The sequence below is a fragment of the Arachis ipaensis genome, chromosome B1 (genome assembly GCF_059453495.1).
Source record: "Arachis ipaensis isolate K30076 ecotype BB chromosome B1, ASM5945349v1, whole genome shotgun sequence".
Lineage (NCBI taxonomy): Eukaryota > Viridiplantae > Streptophyta > Magnoliopsida > Fabales > Fabaceae > Arachis > Arachis ipaensis.
In genome coordinates, this window is record NC_142436.1 from 140,981,326 (window position 1) to 140,994,571 (window position 13,246).

Genomic DNA, 13,246 nt, shown 5'->3' on the forward strand with positions numbered 1-13,246 from the left:
CTACACTATCACGTCATGAACATATTGTTGCCAATCAAGTCGTTGGTTCGCACAACACGCAAAGACATGACAACAAGGAATTCGATATGTCTGAAACTCACCACAATCACAATGCCGTTGACGGAGATTCACCGCATGCTCTAAACTGCTGGGCATCTCGCGCACCTCAAATACCTCGTTTTGCCTATCAAACAAGTTAACTTGGATGTTTCCCGCTGCCTGCTGATTTAATTGAAGTTTGTTGATTGCATATTCAGAGAATACATGTCCCGCATTCAGTCGAGCCTCAGCCTCAGCCCTCTTCCTAGTGAACAATTCATTTAGCCTGTAAAAAGTTGCCTTGACAAGTGATGTAATTGGAAGATTTCCCGCCCCCTTTAATACCCCATTGATGCACTCAACTAGGTTTGTGGTCATATAACCCCAGCGATATCCATTATCGAACGCCAAAGCATATTGCTGATGTGGGATCCGATCGAGCCACTTAGTGTAAGCCTCACCACGCTCACGTAATCTTGCATACTGCACATTAAATTCACGCACAGTCCTACAATAACATGTAAAAAAAACAAGAAAAAAAATAAGTATCACCACATAACACTAACGTTAGTATTTCACTATAATTTACGTACCCATATTTACAATAAACTTCTGTAAATACGGTGCCTTGAAATTCCTTAAGAAGTTGGATGCTATGTGCCTAACACAAAACATGCGGATAGCTCTTGGAGGCTCCCATGATCCGTTACTACGTGCTATTGCTGAGGTAATAGAGTTGTGTCGATCAGAGATAAGCCCAATACCATCCCGCGTTACCACATGTATGCGCAAATGAGTAAGAAAGAAGTGTCGTGCATCAGAAGTCTCACACTCAACAACGGCAAATGCAAGAGGCATAATATTGCCATTGCCATCTTGAGAAACTGCAACTAAGAGAGCTCCTTTGTATTTGCCATACAGATGTGTGCCATCTATTTGGACGATTGGTTTGCAGTTCCTAAATGCTCTAATGCAAGGATAAAAGCTCCAAAACACCCGTGTCATATCCTAATATCCTGGACCACCTCATCCCCTTGGTAAGCTGGTGCAGTTTCGATCTCGACTGCAGCTGATAGATCTTTTTGTACCATTACTTCAAACCACGACAGCAAAGCTTCATAAGAAGCTTCCAAACCACCAAAAATATTCACAATTGCCTTTTGCTTAGCCAGCCATGCTTTGCGGTAACTTATCGTATAATTGAACTTCGATTGCACTTCAACAATCACAGATTTCACCTTTAAAGATGGATCAACTTCAACCAATGGCTTTATAACCTCTGCAATCATGTCTGAGTTTATCTTGGCATGATCTTGAGAGATTGTTGTCCTGAGCATGTGTGACTACCATTGTACCGCCTTATGATCCAACAAAACTTTCTCTTAATAAGACTAGCCATGATAAGCCAATCGTAATTTGTTCCAAATTGTACACACTTAGCATAAAATGTGGTTGGCTCAGATTCACACACTCGATAATCCACACCCCGACGAATGGTATAATCTTTAATTTCTGCAATCACAGTTTCTCTAGAACTAAACTCCATGCCGATGACAAATTCACCATCCGTAACAACAACAGGGTTTACACCAGCCATAACAAGAAATAATTCTTACTATTACTAATAATGATAACAATAACAATAAATTAATAATAATAATAAGGGATAAGTATTGTTTTGATCCCTGACGTTGAGGGTCCGAATCGAAACCGTCCCCATTGTAATTTTGGATTTAAAATCAACCTTAACGTTTTTTTTTTGTATTAAAATCGTCCTTTTAATTTTTTTGGACAAAAATACCCTCACCACTACCAACACAATTACCTCCTCCACCACCACCACTACCAACACCAACACCACCACCACCACCACCACCAACACCAACACCACCACCACCACCAACACCAACACCACCTCTAACACCACAACAACCACCACCACCACCAACACAAACACAAACACAAACACCACCACCAACACCAACCACCAACACCAAGAACACCAAACAACAACAACAACACCAAACAACACTAAACTAAGAAGCAGAAACAAAAAACAAGAAAACAAGAAAGCAGAAGCAAGAAAGCAGGAAACAAAAAGCAAGAAAGCAGAAGCAAGAAAACAGGCGGCGAGGTTGCGAGGCGGAGGCGGCGAGGCGGAGGCAGCAAGGCTGAGGCGGCAAGGCAGAGGCGGCGAGGTGGAGGCGGCAAGGCAGAGGCAGCAAGGCTGAGGCGGCGAGGCGGAGGTGGCAAGGTTGCGAGGCCGTCCCCCTCCCCCTTCCCCTTCCCCCCACCCCCACCCCGCGTCCTCTCCCCTTCCCCCACCCCGAACCCGCGTCCTCTTCCTCTTCTTCTCTGGCTTCTTCCACTTTCCCTCCCCTCTCCTGCATCACCACCACCACAGAGCCGCCTTCGCCGTCCCCCCTTTCCCCTTCTCCTCACCCCCACCCCGCGTCCTTTCCCCTTCCCCCCACCCCGAACCCGCGTCCCCTTCCTCTTCTTCTCTGGCTTCTTCCACTTCCCCTCCCTTCTCCTCCATCACCACCACCACAGAGCCGCCATCGCGGTCCCCCCTCCCCCATTCCCCCTTTCCCTCCCCTCCCCCTTCGTATACCCTTTCCCTCCCTCCACCCAAACGTGTTTTCTTTTTTTTTTATTTTATAATTTTTTTAATATAGTAGGGGTAGTTTAGAAATAAATTAAAAAAATTTATTAGAAAGGATGCTTTTAAAATGAAATGCAACATTAAGGACGATTTTAAGTCAAAAATTACATCAGGGACGGTTTCGATTCTGACCCTCAACTTTAGGGACCAAAACAATACTTATCCCTAATAATAACAACAAATAATCGTAATAACAAATAATAACAACAATAGTAATGCGTATTATAATAAAGGCTAATAATAACTATTATAATACTAATCACAATTAAAATAGAAGATTACTTACCTGCATTGACAAACTCAGGAAATTCTGGTGCATTCATAGCATCTAGATCCAAAGCATGCAAAAAAGAAGGCTCTCTAGATAAATGTTGGCTCGTTAGTGCATTTGTCACATCTGCAACGTCAGGCTCAACTATGATATCATCTTCGTCGACATCTTCAGCTGGACCAACAATATGATAAGAGCCCTCGAATTCCTCTTCACTTTCAGTGTTGTAAACCGTCCAGTCGATGTTAGGTTCGGGTAAATTAACCTCAACTAATTCTTCGAACTCAACATATAACTCGATAACTGACACTTGTGCCCGTGTTTGTTGGTAGATCGAAAACATTCCTTGCATACTTGCATCGTCAACCACATACATGATTTGAAATTGAATAAAACCCCCAAATACTAACACAGACTATCTATAAAAAATATTTGTGACTCTTTAATATTTGATTATCAACACATTGACAAAGTATACTCTTAAATTCCTCATATGTTATTCCAAAAGGAATAACAAGATCATATGGATTTTCACATACAAAACTCACACCTTCAGATGTTTGTGGAAAGATTTGATCATTATAATATATTTTCAAACTAACACTTTCCTCCATTTTCTTTTCTTACTCTCTCAACGAAATAAACCACACTCACACTCAACAAATTCGTTCTTCTTTTTATAATACTCGAGGTATATTTTTTTAATCTAAAAAATACAGTACGCCCCTTGCATAATGTCATTCCGCCCCTGTGTTCTAGTAATACGCTGTTCTTGTATTGTCAATACGCCCCCTTGTATTATGTTTTTAATATTAAACTAATACAATACGCCCTCTTATATTGTGTGTTTAGTATTAAACTAATACAATCCACCCCTTGTATTACTTTTTAAAATTTTCGAAAAAGCAATACGCCCCTTGTATTGTCTTTTTTTATTTTAAAAAAAAAAATATTTGGGTAAAGCAATTCTCCCCCTACAGATTGTTAGCCTCCAGAAACATACAAAACACCACCACATCCAATAATAAAGTATTACACCAAATCCTAACCAATATTAAAAAAAATGAGCCGATTATGGATACATATTCTAGACAAATTAATTAACAAATATAATTTGAAGAAACACATACATTAATTACAAGAATTCCACCAAAATTATTAACCCTACTTTTTTCAACGAAGAAACATCTATCCTTAAGCATTTAGCTCTGAAAATCATCCACAATACCTTTTCTCTTATGACTTCATCCATTACTCTAAGGAATTTCAAAATTTCCAAAAAATAATTGAGTTATTTGCACCTCACAAAAGGACTAACAAAAAAATAGGGAAATATGCAGCTAAGAAAATGTGCAAAATGTTGCTAAAAGCACTTATTTTAAGGAAGCTGAATGTTCTGCACCTCAATAACTTCTCCCCAGCACTGCTTGATTGAGTAGAGTTCACCACATCCTTTGTCTTGTTGCTCACTTTCTTGCTGCATCAAACCAAATGAGAATCACGATTTAGAAACGATAATATTAAAAATTATTGGGTTCAAAATTTAAGGGTAAATTAAAATAATAAAAGAAAAGAACGATTCTCGTGAGGAAAGCATGCATGATGACTAAAAAACAAAGAGGAGGCAACTAGGCAGACTTTTGTTTCTTACCTTCCTGGAAATATACAGCTCCCGTGACCTGCAAGGTATTCCCCACAACAAAAAGTAAGAATCCCACTAATCTCTTTTGTTATAACATAATAATAAACCATGGACCCCATTTGCATACTTAAATTAAGTACTTTGATGATTCATGTAACAGTAAGATATTGCACGGTAAAAAAAAAACTTGGAAACATGACAAATTACTACGTTAAGTGAATGTAATCTAGAAACACGGTCCAGAATCTTTGCAATTGTCAGAGGGAACAGGATGCTCTCAGATCAACAAGAATTCAACTAGGGACATGCCATGGGGGCATGGAGTGGTTTTTGTTTGTTTCGCACTGCCCTCAATGCTATTACCAACCAGTCCACTCTATTTCATTTCAGCTTTGCAGTTTGTGTGGGTGCCACACTCGAATGCACCTTCATTTCTATGGATCATTACCACAACCCCAATTCAAAGTTCTAATCATTTCCCTGTCCCCAATTATCATCACTAATAAAGTTCCTTGCATTAGTCACGAGACTCAACATTTCACTGATTCATTCTGCTAATATTACCATAAAGTAACTAAATTAGGCAAATCAAGAAGGACTGTTTGTATTGTTAAGTGTAAACCCATAATAGCCAGCTTAAAATATGAACAAAAAACAACACCAAGACAAACGAAGTGAATGTGAATATGATGAGAAATTAAAGAACAATGAATGAATGCATAATTAGGCACTTACTGGGATCTGTTGTAGTGATCATAGCTACACCTTTGAAATCACAAGTCCCAGGAGCCTTCCCTTCCTTCTGGAAATAGCTATCAAAGGCATAAGAAGCATGGCTCTTCACATTGTTAGGCTGATAACAACTCTCACCGGGCTGAATCTCGGAGCAATTAGCCCGGCCCGGCCCACAAGCCCAATCAAGTGCAGCCTGCAAAGTCTTGGTATCAAAACCATCCATGGCAATGCAGTATGTCTGATTGGTAGTATCATTGGCCATAAAGGTGCCAATCCCGGAGACATGAAGCAGATACGCCGGCGTGGTGTTTCCATAAAAGAGTCCCCAATTCGCCTCCGAGACCGGCGGCGACCTCAGGTCCTCATTGAACAGCTCGTAGATATACACACTGGAAGTTGTTTCCGGATGTAGAGGGGTTCCGCCGTGACCCAAAATATGGCTAATCAAGTTTGAATTGTAGGTGTCTGCATTGTCCTTGGTAGCATAAGGCTCTTTGGAATCACCCTTTGAAGGCCACCCTGTTTCGGTAACAAGGACCACGACATCAGTGATGTTAAGGTTCTTCATTGAGAAATAAGCAGCATCGACCATGGCATCAAGGACATTGGTGTAGTGAAGCAAGGTGTTGGGGTCAACCATTTCCTTAGAAGGAGTCAAGGGTTTGAAGAGAGCATTGTCGATTGGAACCACACCCTTGTTCTGCATGAAGACGTAGTAAGGGTAAAGGTTCATCATCAAGGGGGAGCCGGTTTTGGAGAGAAACTGAAGGAGAGGGACGATGACAGAGGAGAAGCTCTGGTTGAAGAAAGCCTGAGAAGGAGGAAAAGGGTCGAGGATAATGGAAGCGGCGTGAGGGGTTGAAATCTTGATGTGCTGGTGGAGGTTGGAGGCGACGAGGGCGCTGTAGAGGGACTGAATGGCGGGGAGGATGAGAGGGGCGGAGGAGGGGACGGTGGTTAGAACTTCGTCGCCGACAGAAATGGCGGTGATGAGTGTGTCCGGGTAGAAAGAGACGACGTTCCGGTCGATCCATGAGGCGGCGGTGGTGTTGGAAGAGCCAATGGCGAGGAGCTGGTTGTTGGGGACGCTGATGATGACGCGAATCTTGGTGCGTGAGAGTGCTTTGAGTATGTCTGGGTTTGCATCGTAGATTCTTATGTGCGTTATCTTCTGAAGCTGAAGAAACGAAACCAGTTGCGATGGCGGTAGAAGGTTGGAGACGTCCGTGCCAACGTTGACTCCCACGTATGGCTGCTCGCTTTGGTTTTCCTGAGCTGCAAAATCAAGAAAGTGGTTAGTGTCAGTTGTTCAGACTTCAAAGGTAGTTGTGTTTTGTTTAAGTTAGCGTACCCACCCAGTGATGGTGTTGGTAGTTCAGTGCAGAAAAGGAAGAAGAAGAAGAAGAAGAGAAGGGTGTTAGTGCGAGTGAGCTTAGAAATTGCCATGGAGTGATGGCAACTTCACTCCCTCGTGCTCTACTACTTCTTCAGCTCCTGCAGATCCTTGCATTATCTGAAATGAAATATAATAATAATAGTAATGATGGATGGTAGGTGGGAATTTCTTTGGTTGGGTGACGGAAGAGAAGGGGAAGAAGATGAGAAAATGGGAATTGGGTGCCAAGTGGTATAAGATGGGATGGTGATGCTGCTGCAACTCACTCACTCAGGTCTTCAATCTTGTCTGTGGAGGAGCGTACTGCCACTCCGGTGCTCCTTCATATTCACTGGTCCACCACATTTCTCATCTACCCACTCTATTCCCTCTATCTGTAATTCTGTATTAAGTAGGTAACCTTACCGGTGGCGGTGAAGCCGACACTACAAGAAAAAAGAATATATATTTCACTCTAGTTAATATTTTTTGACTCCAGGGTAAATGTTGTGGCATAGTAACTTTGAGTTCCAGTTATAAAAATTCGATTTAGCTAAATTTTTTATTGAAAAATCTCCTCAAACAAAAAAGTTTTAGTTAAAAATTACTAAAATGTATTATTTTTAGTTTTATTTAATGCAGTCTGTAATAAATAAATGTTAAATAAAATAAATTTAGATGGTTTGAATTGTTTTTTTTTTTAGTATTACCGTTAATAAATATATTAAAAATTTGAATTTTGTATGTTTTGATAAAAAAAACATTAATTGATGATCTAAATAATAGCTAACATTTAAATATTTAATAATTAATAGTAGTGGTAGTTGCTTTTAATTGATTGTCTGTCTCCATCATCTTGCTTAACAGTTTAACACTTCCGTTTTTTTTTTTCTTTGTTTTTTTATGGCGTAGACAAAGCTAAAAAGAAACACCAAAAAACACAAAATAAAATTACTCACGGGATTCGATTTGGAAAAGGGTAGGGTTTAGGCACTTTTCGCAAAAGCGAGGAAATATCAAAAATCAAAATAAGCAAAGTTTTCCAAAACTTTTCAGCAGATGGGTATGGAAGATGCATGGGTTGGAGCCTTGGAGGTTAGGAGGATAACCCACCCTACTAGATTTAGGCATTTAGCTTGATAAGGTGGATTGCAATTATCTAGTTTGAATTCGGATGTTGTATGCTGCTAGGGAATGATATGGTGGACCACATCTTGCTGTAATTTTTTCACAAATTAATTGTAAACTAGTTTACAATAAAATGTATCATATTAAATCATTTGAAAAAATAAAAACGGTTTAAACTGTTTTATATAGAAAAGTCAAAAGACCAATTTTTAGCATATAAAACTGATTTTAACTATTTTATATACTAATAATTAGTTCAAACTAGTTTTGCTGGTATTGTTCACCTAGGATGTGTCGATAACACCATATTTTTAAAAATTTAAATAAAAAGTGTATAAAAACTAATTTTTAATAAATTAGTTTGTATAAGTAAAAAACTGTGAAGAGGTGAAGGATGCAGTTTGGGATTAAGAATTATCAAAAGCATCGGAAAGTGATGGATATAACATGAACTTTATTAAAAGGTGTTGGAAAGAGATTGGAGGGAAATTTATTAAAGCTGTGATGACATTCTTTCAGACTGCAAGGCTGCCAGTAGACTCCAATGTCACTTGGGTTGCGTTGGCATCAAAGTTTGTGAGTGCGAAGGACATAAAGGATCTTAGACTAATGATGAGTGGATAATTTATACGCTTTTTGGCAATGTTTTTAGGTAGTTTTTAACATGTTTCAATTACTTTTTATTCTATTTTTATTAGTTTTTATGCAAAAATCACATTTCTGGACTTTACTATGAATTTGTGTATTTTTCTGTAATTTCAGGTATTTTCTGGCTGAAATTGAGGGACCTGAGCAAAAGTCTGATTCAGAGGCTGAGAAAGGACTACAGATGCTGTTGGATTCTGACCCTCGTGCACTCGAAGTGGATTTTCTGGAGCTATAGAAGCCCAATTGGCGCGCTCTCAATTTTGTTGGAAAGTAGACATCTTGGGCTTTCCAGCAATGTATAATAGTCCATAGTTTGCCCGAGATTTGATGGCCCAAACTGGCGTTTAAACGCCAACCAGAGACCCTTTTCTGGCGTAAAATGCCGGAACTGGCACCAGAACTGGAGTTAAATGCCCAAACTGGCATCCAAGCTGGCGTTTAACTCTAGAAAAGGCCTATGCACGTGTAAAGCTCAATGCTCAGCCCAAGCACACACCAAGTGGGCCCCGGAAGTAGATTTCTGCACTATCTGCACTTAGTTACTTATTTTCTGTAATCCTTAGTAACTAGTTTAGTATAAATAGCACTTTTTACTATTGTAATCAGGAGAATCTTATCATCTTTGGACTTTTATGTTACATTTGGGAGGCTGACCATTCGGCCATGCCTAGACCTTTTTCTCTTATGTATTTTCTACGGTGGAGTTCTACACCTCATAGATTAAGGTGCGGAGCTCTGCTGTTCTTCATGAATTAATGCAAGTACTATTGTTTCTCTTCCAATTCACGCTTACTTCTTCTCCAAGATATACTCTCGTACTTAATTCAGTTAAGTCAGAATGAAGGGGTGACCCGTGACAATCACCCACTATCTTCGTTACTCGCTTAGCCAAGATCCGCGTGCCTGACAACCACAAGCGGTCTACATGATGTTCAACGTAATCATTGGACGACAGCCGGAGTATAGTCTCTTGGGTCTCTGATCCACGGATTTGATTTGCCCCTCCTGACAACAGAGCATTCGAATCCGTGAGATTAGAACCTTCGTGGTAGAGGCTAGAACCAATTGGCAGCATTCCTGAGATCCGGAAAGTCTAAACCTTGTCTGTGGTATTCCGAGTAGGATCTGGGATGGGATGACTGTGACGAACTTCAAACTCACGAATGTTGGGCGTAGTGACAGTGTGCAAAAGGATAGAGAGATCCTATTCCGACACAAGTGGAAACCGACAGACGATTAGCCGTGCGGTAGCTGTGCCTGGTATTTTTCATCCGAGACGAGAAATCCGACAGTTGATTAGCCGTGCAGAAACCGTACCTGGTATTTTTCATCCGAGAGGACAGATGATAGCCATTGACAACGGTGATCTACCAACATACAGCTTGCCATGGAAGGGAGCACGCATGATTGGATGAAGACAATAGGAAAGCAGAGGTTCAGAAGCAACAAAGCATCTCCAAATACTTATCTGAAATTTCCACCAATGAATTACATAAGTATCTTTATTTTAATTTACGTTTTATTTATCTTTTAATTATCAATACCTCATAACCAATTGAATCCGCTTGACTAAGATTTATAGGATGACTATAGCTTGCTTCAAGCCGGCAATCTCCGTGGGATCGACCCTTACTCGCGTAAGGTATTATTACTTGGACGACCCAGTGTACTTGCTGGTTAGTTGTACCGGAGTTGTGAAAAGTGTGAGCACAATTCCGTGCACCAACCAATCAGTATGGTTGGATGCATTTATAAGGTGATATCAAAAGTGTTGACAAGAAGAATGAGGAGTGTAATGCCAGGATTAGTTGGAGAATCACAGAGTATTTTTGTCAAGGGCAGAAAGATATATGATGGAGCGTTAATAGCATGTGAAACTGTACAGTGGTTAAAATTGAAAAGAATGGCGTCAGCAATCATCAAATTGGACTTCCAAAAAGCCTATGACAAAGTCAAGTGGAACTTTGTTGATATCGTGCTAGAAAAGATGGGCTTCGGCAGAAGATGGAGAGCATGGGTTACAGAGTGTATGAGGACAACATCTATCTCCGTAATGGTCAAGGGGTCACCGTTGAAACCGTTCAAGATGTAAAGGGGGTTGTGGCAAGGTGATCCTTTATCACCCTTCCTATTCGTTCTTGTTGTAGATGTGTTGAATAGGATGATTGGGGAGGCGGTAAGAAATAGGAGAATCTCCCCTCTTTTAGTCGGAAAGGATAATATAGAGTTATCGCATCTGCAATTTGCTGATGACACCATATTGTTCTGTCCACCGGAGGAGGAAATAGTGAGAAATTACAAGAGAATATTGAGGTGTTTTGAAGTGATGTCCGGTTTGAGCATTAACTTTGAGAAATTTAGCTTGATTCCGGTAAATTGCAGTCAGAAGTGGGTGGATCGGATGTGCGGGTTACTAGGGTACCAGGCGGCAGCTCTACCGGTGAAGTATTTGGGTATTAACCTAGGAGCAAACCCAAGACTGGTAAAAACATGGAAGCCGGTTATCGATAAAGTAGAGGAGAAACTTAGTTTATGGAAAGCAAAGATTCTCAGTAAAGCAGGGAAGTTGGTCCTCATTAAGTCTGTTATCAATAGCCTACCTATCTACTATCTGAGTTTGTATAAAATGCCAGTTGCGGTAGCGAAAAAATTAATTTCATTGCAACGGAGGTTCTTTTGGGGGAAGGACGATGGAAGAGCTGGGTTGGCCCTTGTAAAGTGGGAGTTGATACAAGCACCGAAGAAACTAGGAGGGCTAGGAGTGGGAGATGCCATGATTCACAACACCGCCTTATTGTTCAAGTGGTGGTGGAGATTCTCTAAGGAAGACTGTCCATTATGGAAGAAGGTTGTGTGCTCGTGCAATAATCTGAACCTGAGCCAGTTGCTATCTACTCAAGTTTTACTAGGAAAAGGGGACCCGTAGAAAGACATATGTAACCTGCAAATAAAAGAGCACACTGCTAGATAGAAGATGATTGATGGACTTGCTATGGAAGTAAGAGATGGTAGACTAACCAGATTTTGGGAAGATAGATGGCTACAGTTGGGGAAGTTGAAAGATTCCTTTTCGAGACTTTTCTTGGTTTCAAATAACAAAGGATCCGTAATTAGGGACTGTGGGTTTTGGGATGCGATAGAGTGGGTGTGGAACTTCCAATGGAGGAGAGAACTCTGGCAATGGGAGATTGATAGTTTGAATCAAATGCTAGATATCTTGCACGATGTAAGATTGATAGCAAGTGTACAAGATAGAGTGGTATGAAAATTTGACAAGGAAGGCGTTTATATTACTAACTCATTTGTGCAGGTCTTGCAGGAACATACTTTGACAGATGATATCCTTAGATATAAGTACACAAATGGAATCTGGAAAGGACTAGTGCCCCCTTGAGTTGAGTTGTTTACTTGGTTTGTGCTAGTAGGCCGAGTAAATACAAAGGATCGATTGAGTAGATTTAGAATTATTGATCAGAATGACAATATTTGTGTCATGTGTAACAAGGATCTTGAAACTGTGCAACATTTGTTTGTTACATGTGAGTATGCTTGGCAGGTATGGTGCGCATGGATTACTCATGCGGGTCGGGTTTGGTGCATCCCAAGGTCCACCAGAGAACACTTTGAGAGTTGGAGGACGATGCCGTTGAGAAAAGAAGAGCTTAAAACATGGTTACTGGGATTTTTCTCCATAATATGGAATATCTGGTTGTGTAGGAATGAACTTATTTTTCAAAGTAAGATAGCGGTGGTGGTGGAATGCATTGATAGATCCTTCCGTAGATCCAAGGAATGGAATGAAATAAACTCATGTCGTTGATGACCATGCCGGAGATGACATAGGAGATGTTATGTTTTTTATTTCCTGTTTGTATGCTCCACCTAGTGTGTTGAGCCTGTTATGACTTTCAAAAAAAAAAGTGAAAAACTGTTATTTGATTTGGTTCTTTACTTGAAAAAGTTGGTTTATTTAGGCTAGTCTAGTGCATATTCAATTTGGATCGTTATAAACTGTTTTTGAACATCCCTAACCACACCTGTAATGATGCCTAAATAAGTAAATGCCTAAGGATAGTATAAAAGTATAAAATTCTATCAAGCATACTGCACACGTTGGTATACATACTGTAATAGCGCCTCGCAAAATCTCCAATATAGTAATTAGTTTATCTCAATGAACAAAACAGGCAAATACAGCAAGTAGCTTTAATATTCTAAGAATTAAGTATAATTTTGATTTTGTTGATTTTGTTTTCAATTTTATTTTTAACGTTAAATTTGATTTTAAAATCGTCTTTTTAGCTAAAATTATTTTTTGGATAAAAATATCTGTACATTACTCTTAATACCATTGTTCTTATAAAAATATATTATTCTCATTTTTAAACCCAAAAAAAAGAATAATACGTAATTTTTTTTATCAAAGAATATAGATACAATTATCGATAGTGTCTCGCAATCTACAGCTGTACCATTATCATTGGAGCTACAATCTACTTCTATTGCTGCACCTAAACTCGGGAGTGCAATCGCTGTTGCGATTTTTTCTCTGTGGCAACACCATAGAATCGATTAATCGAACTACCAGGTGAGCTTCTTCCCATAGGAGCTTCTACTGGCGTTGTTACAGTAGCATCCACTGATGACGTCACAACTTTGGAACCGCAGTCACCCCTCCTCTTTCACTTTCTCCCATCACAGTCAGAATCCAAGAAAAGCAAAACATAAAAGGAAGAAAATCAA

General features: G+C 39.9%; 2 protein-coding genes across 2 annotated transcripts; both read right to left on the reverse strand.

Annotated features, from left to right (window-relative positions):
• LOC107612843 (uncharacterized) lies at nucleotides 1-1,044 on the reverse strand. The gene is made up of 2 exons (XM_016314602.1): nucleotides 662-1,044; nucleotides 1-547 (listed from the first exon to the last, which is right to left on the reverse strand). Exons 1-2 carry the CDS (start codon nucleotides 1,042-1,044, stop codon nucleotides 1-3), a joined length of 930 nt encoding a protein of 309 aa, XP_016170088.1.
• A 2,987-nt stretch (nucleotides 1,045-4,031) lies between these two features.
• On the reverse strand, nucleotides 4,032-7,151 carry LOC107630458 (glucan endo-1,3-beta-glucosidase 1-like). Its single transcript, XM_021118889.2, has 4 exons — nucleotides 6,708-7,151; nucleotides 5,353-6,627; nucleotides 4,627-4,654; nucleotides 4,032-4,452 (listed from the first exon to the last, which is right to left on the reverse strand). The coding sequence occupies exons 1-4, from the start codon at nucleotides 6,796-6,798 to the stop codon at nucleotides 4,278-4,280; spliced, it is 1,569 nt and encodes a 522-aa protein (XP_020974548.1). The 5' UTR covers nucleotides 6,799-7,151; the 3' UTR covers nucleotides 4,032-4,277.
• Between the last annotated feature and the right edge of the window lie 6,095 nt (nucleotides 7,152-13,246).

Coding starts and splice junctions, on each gene's coding strand:
- LOC107612843 (XM_016314602.1), bottom strand. CDS start 1,044: ATGACACGGGTGTTTTGGAGCTTTTATCCTTGCATTAGAGCATTTAGG. Junction 548..661: donor TTAAGGAATTTCAAGGCACC/GTATTTACAGAA, acceptor ATGTTATTGTAG/GACTGTGCGTGAATTTAATG.
- LOC107630458 (XM_021118889.2), bottom strand. CDS start 6,798: ATGGCAATTTCTAAGCTCACTCGCACTAACACCCTTCTCTTCTTCTTC. Junction 4,655..5,352: donor GATCACTACAACAGATCCCA/GTAAGTGCCTAA, acceptor AATACCTTGCAG/GTCACGGGAGCTGTATATTT. Junction 4,453..4,626: donor AGCTGTATATTTCCAGGAAG/GTAAGAAACAAA, acceptor GGTTTGATGCAG/CAAGAAAGTGAGCAACAAGA.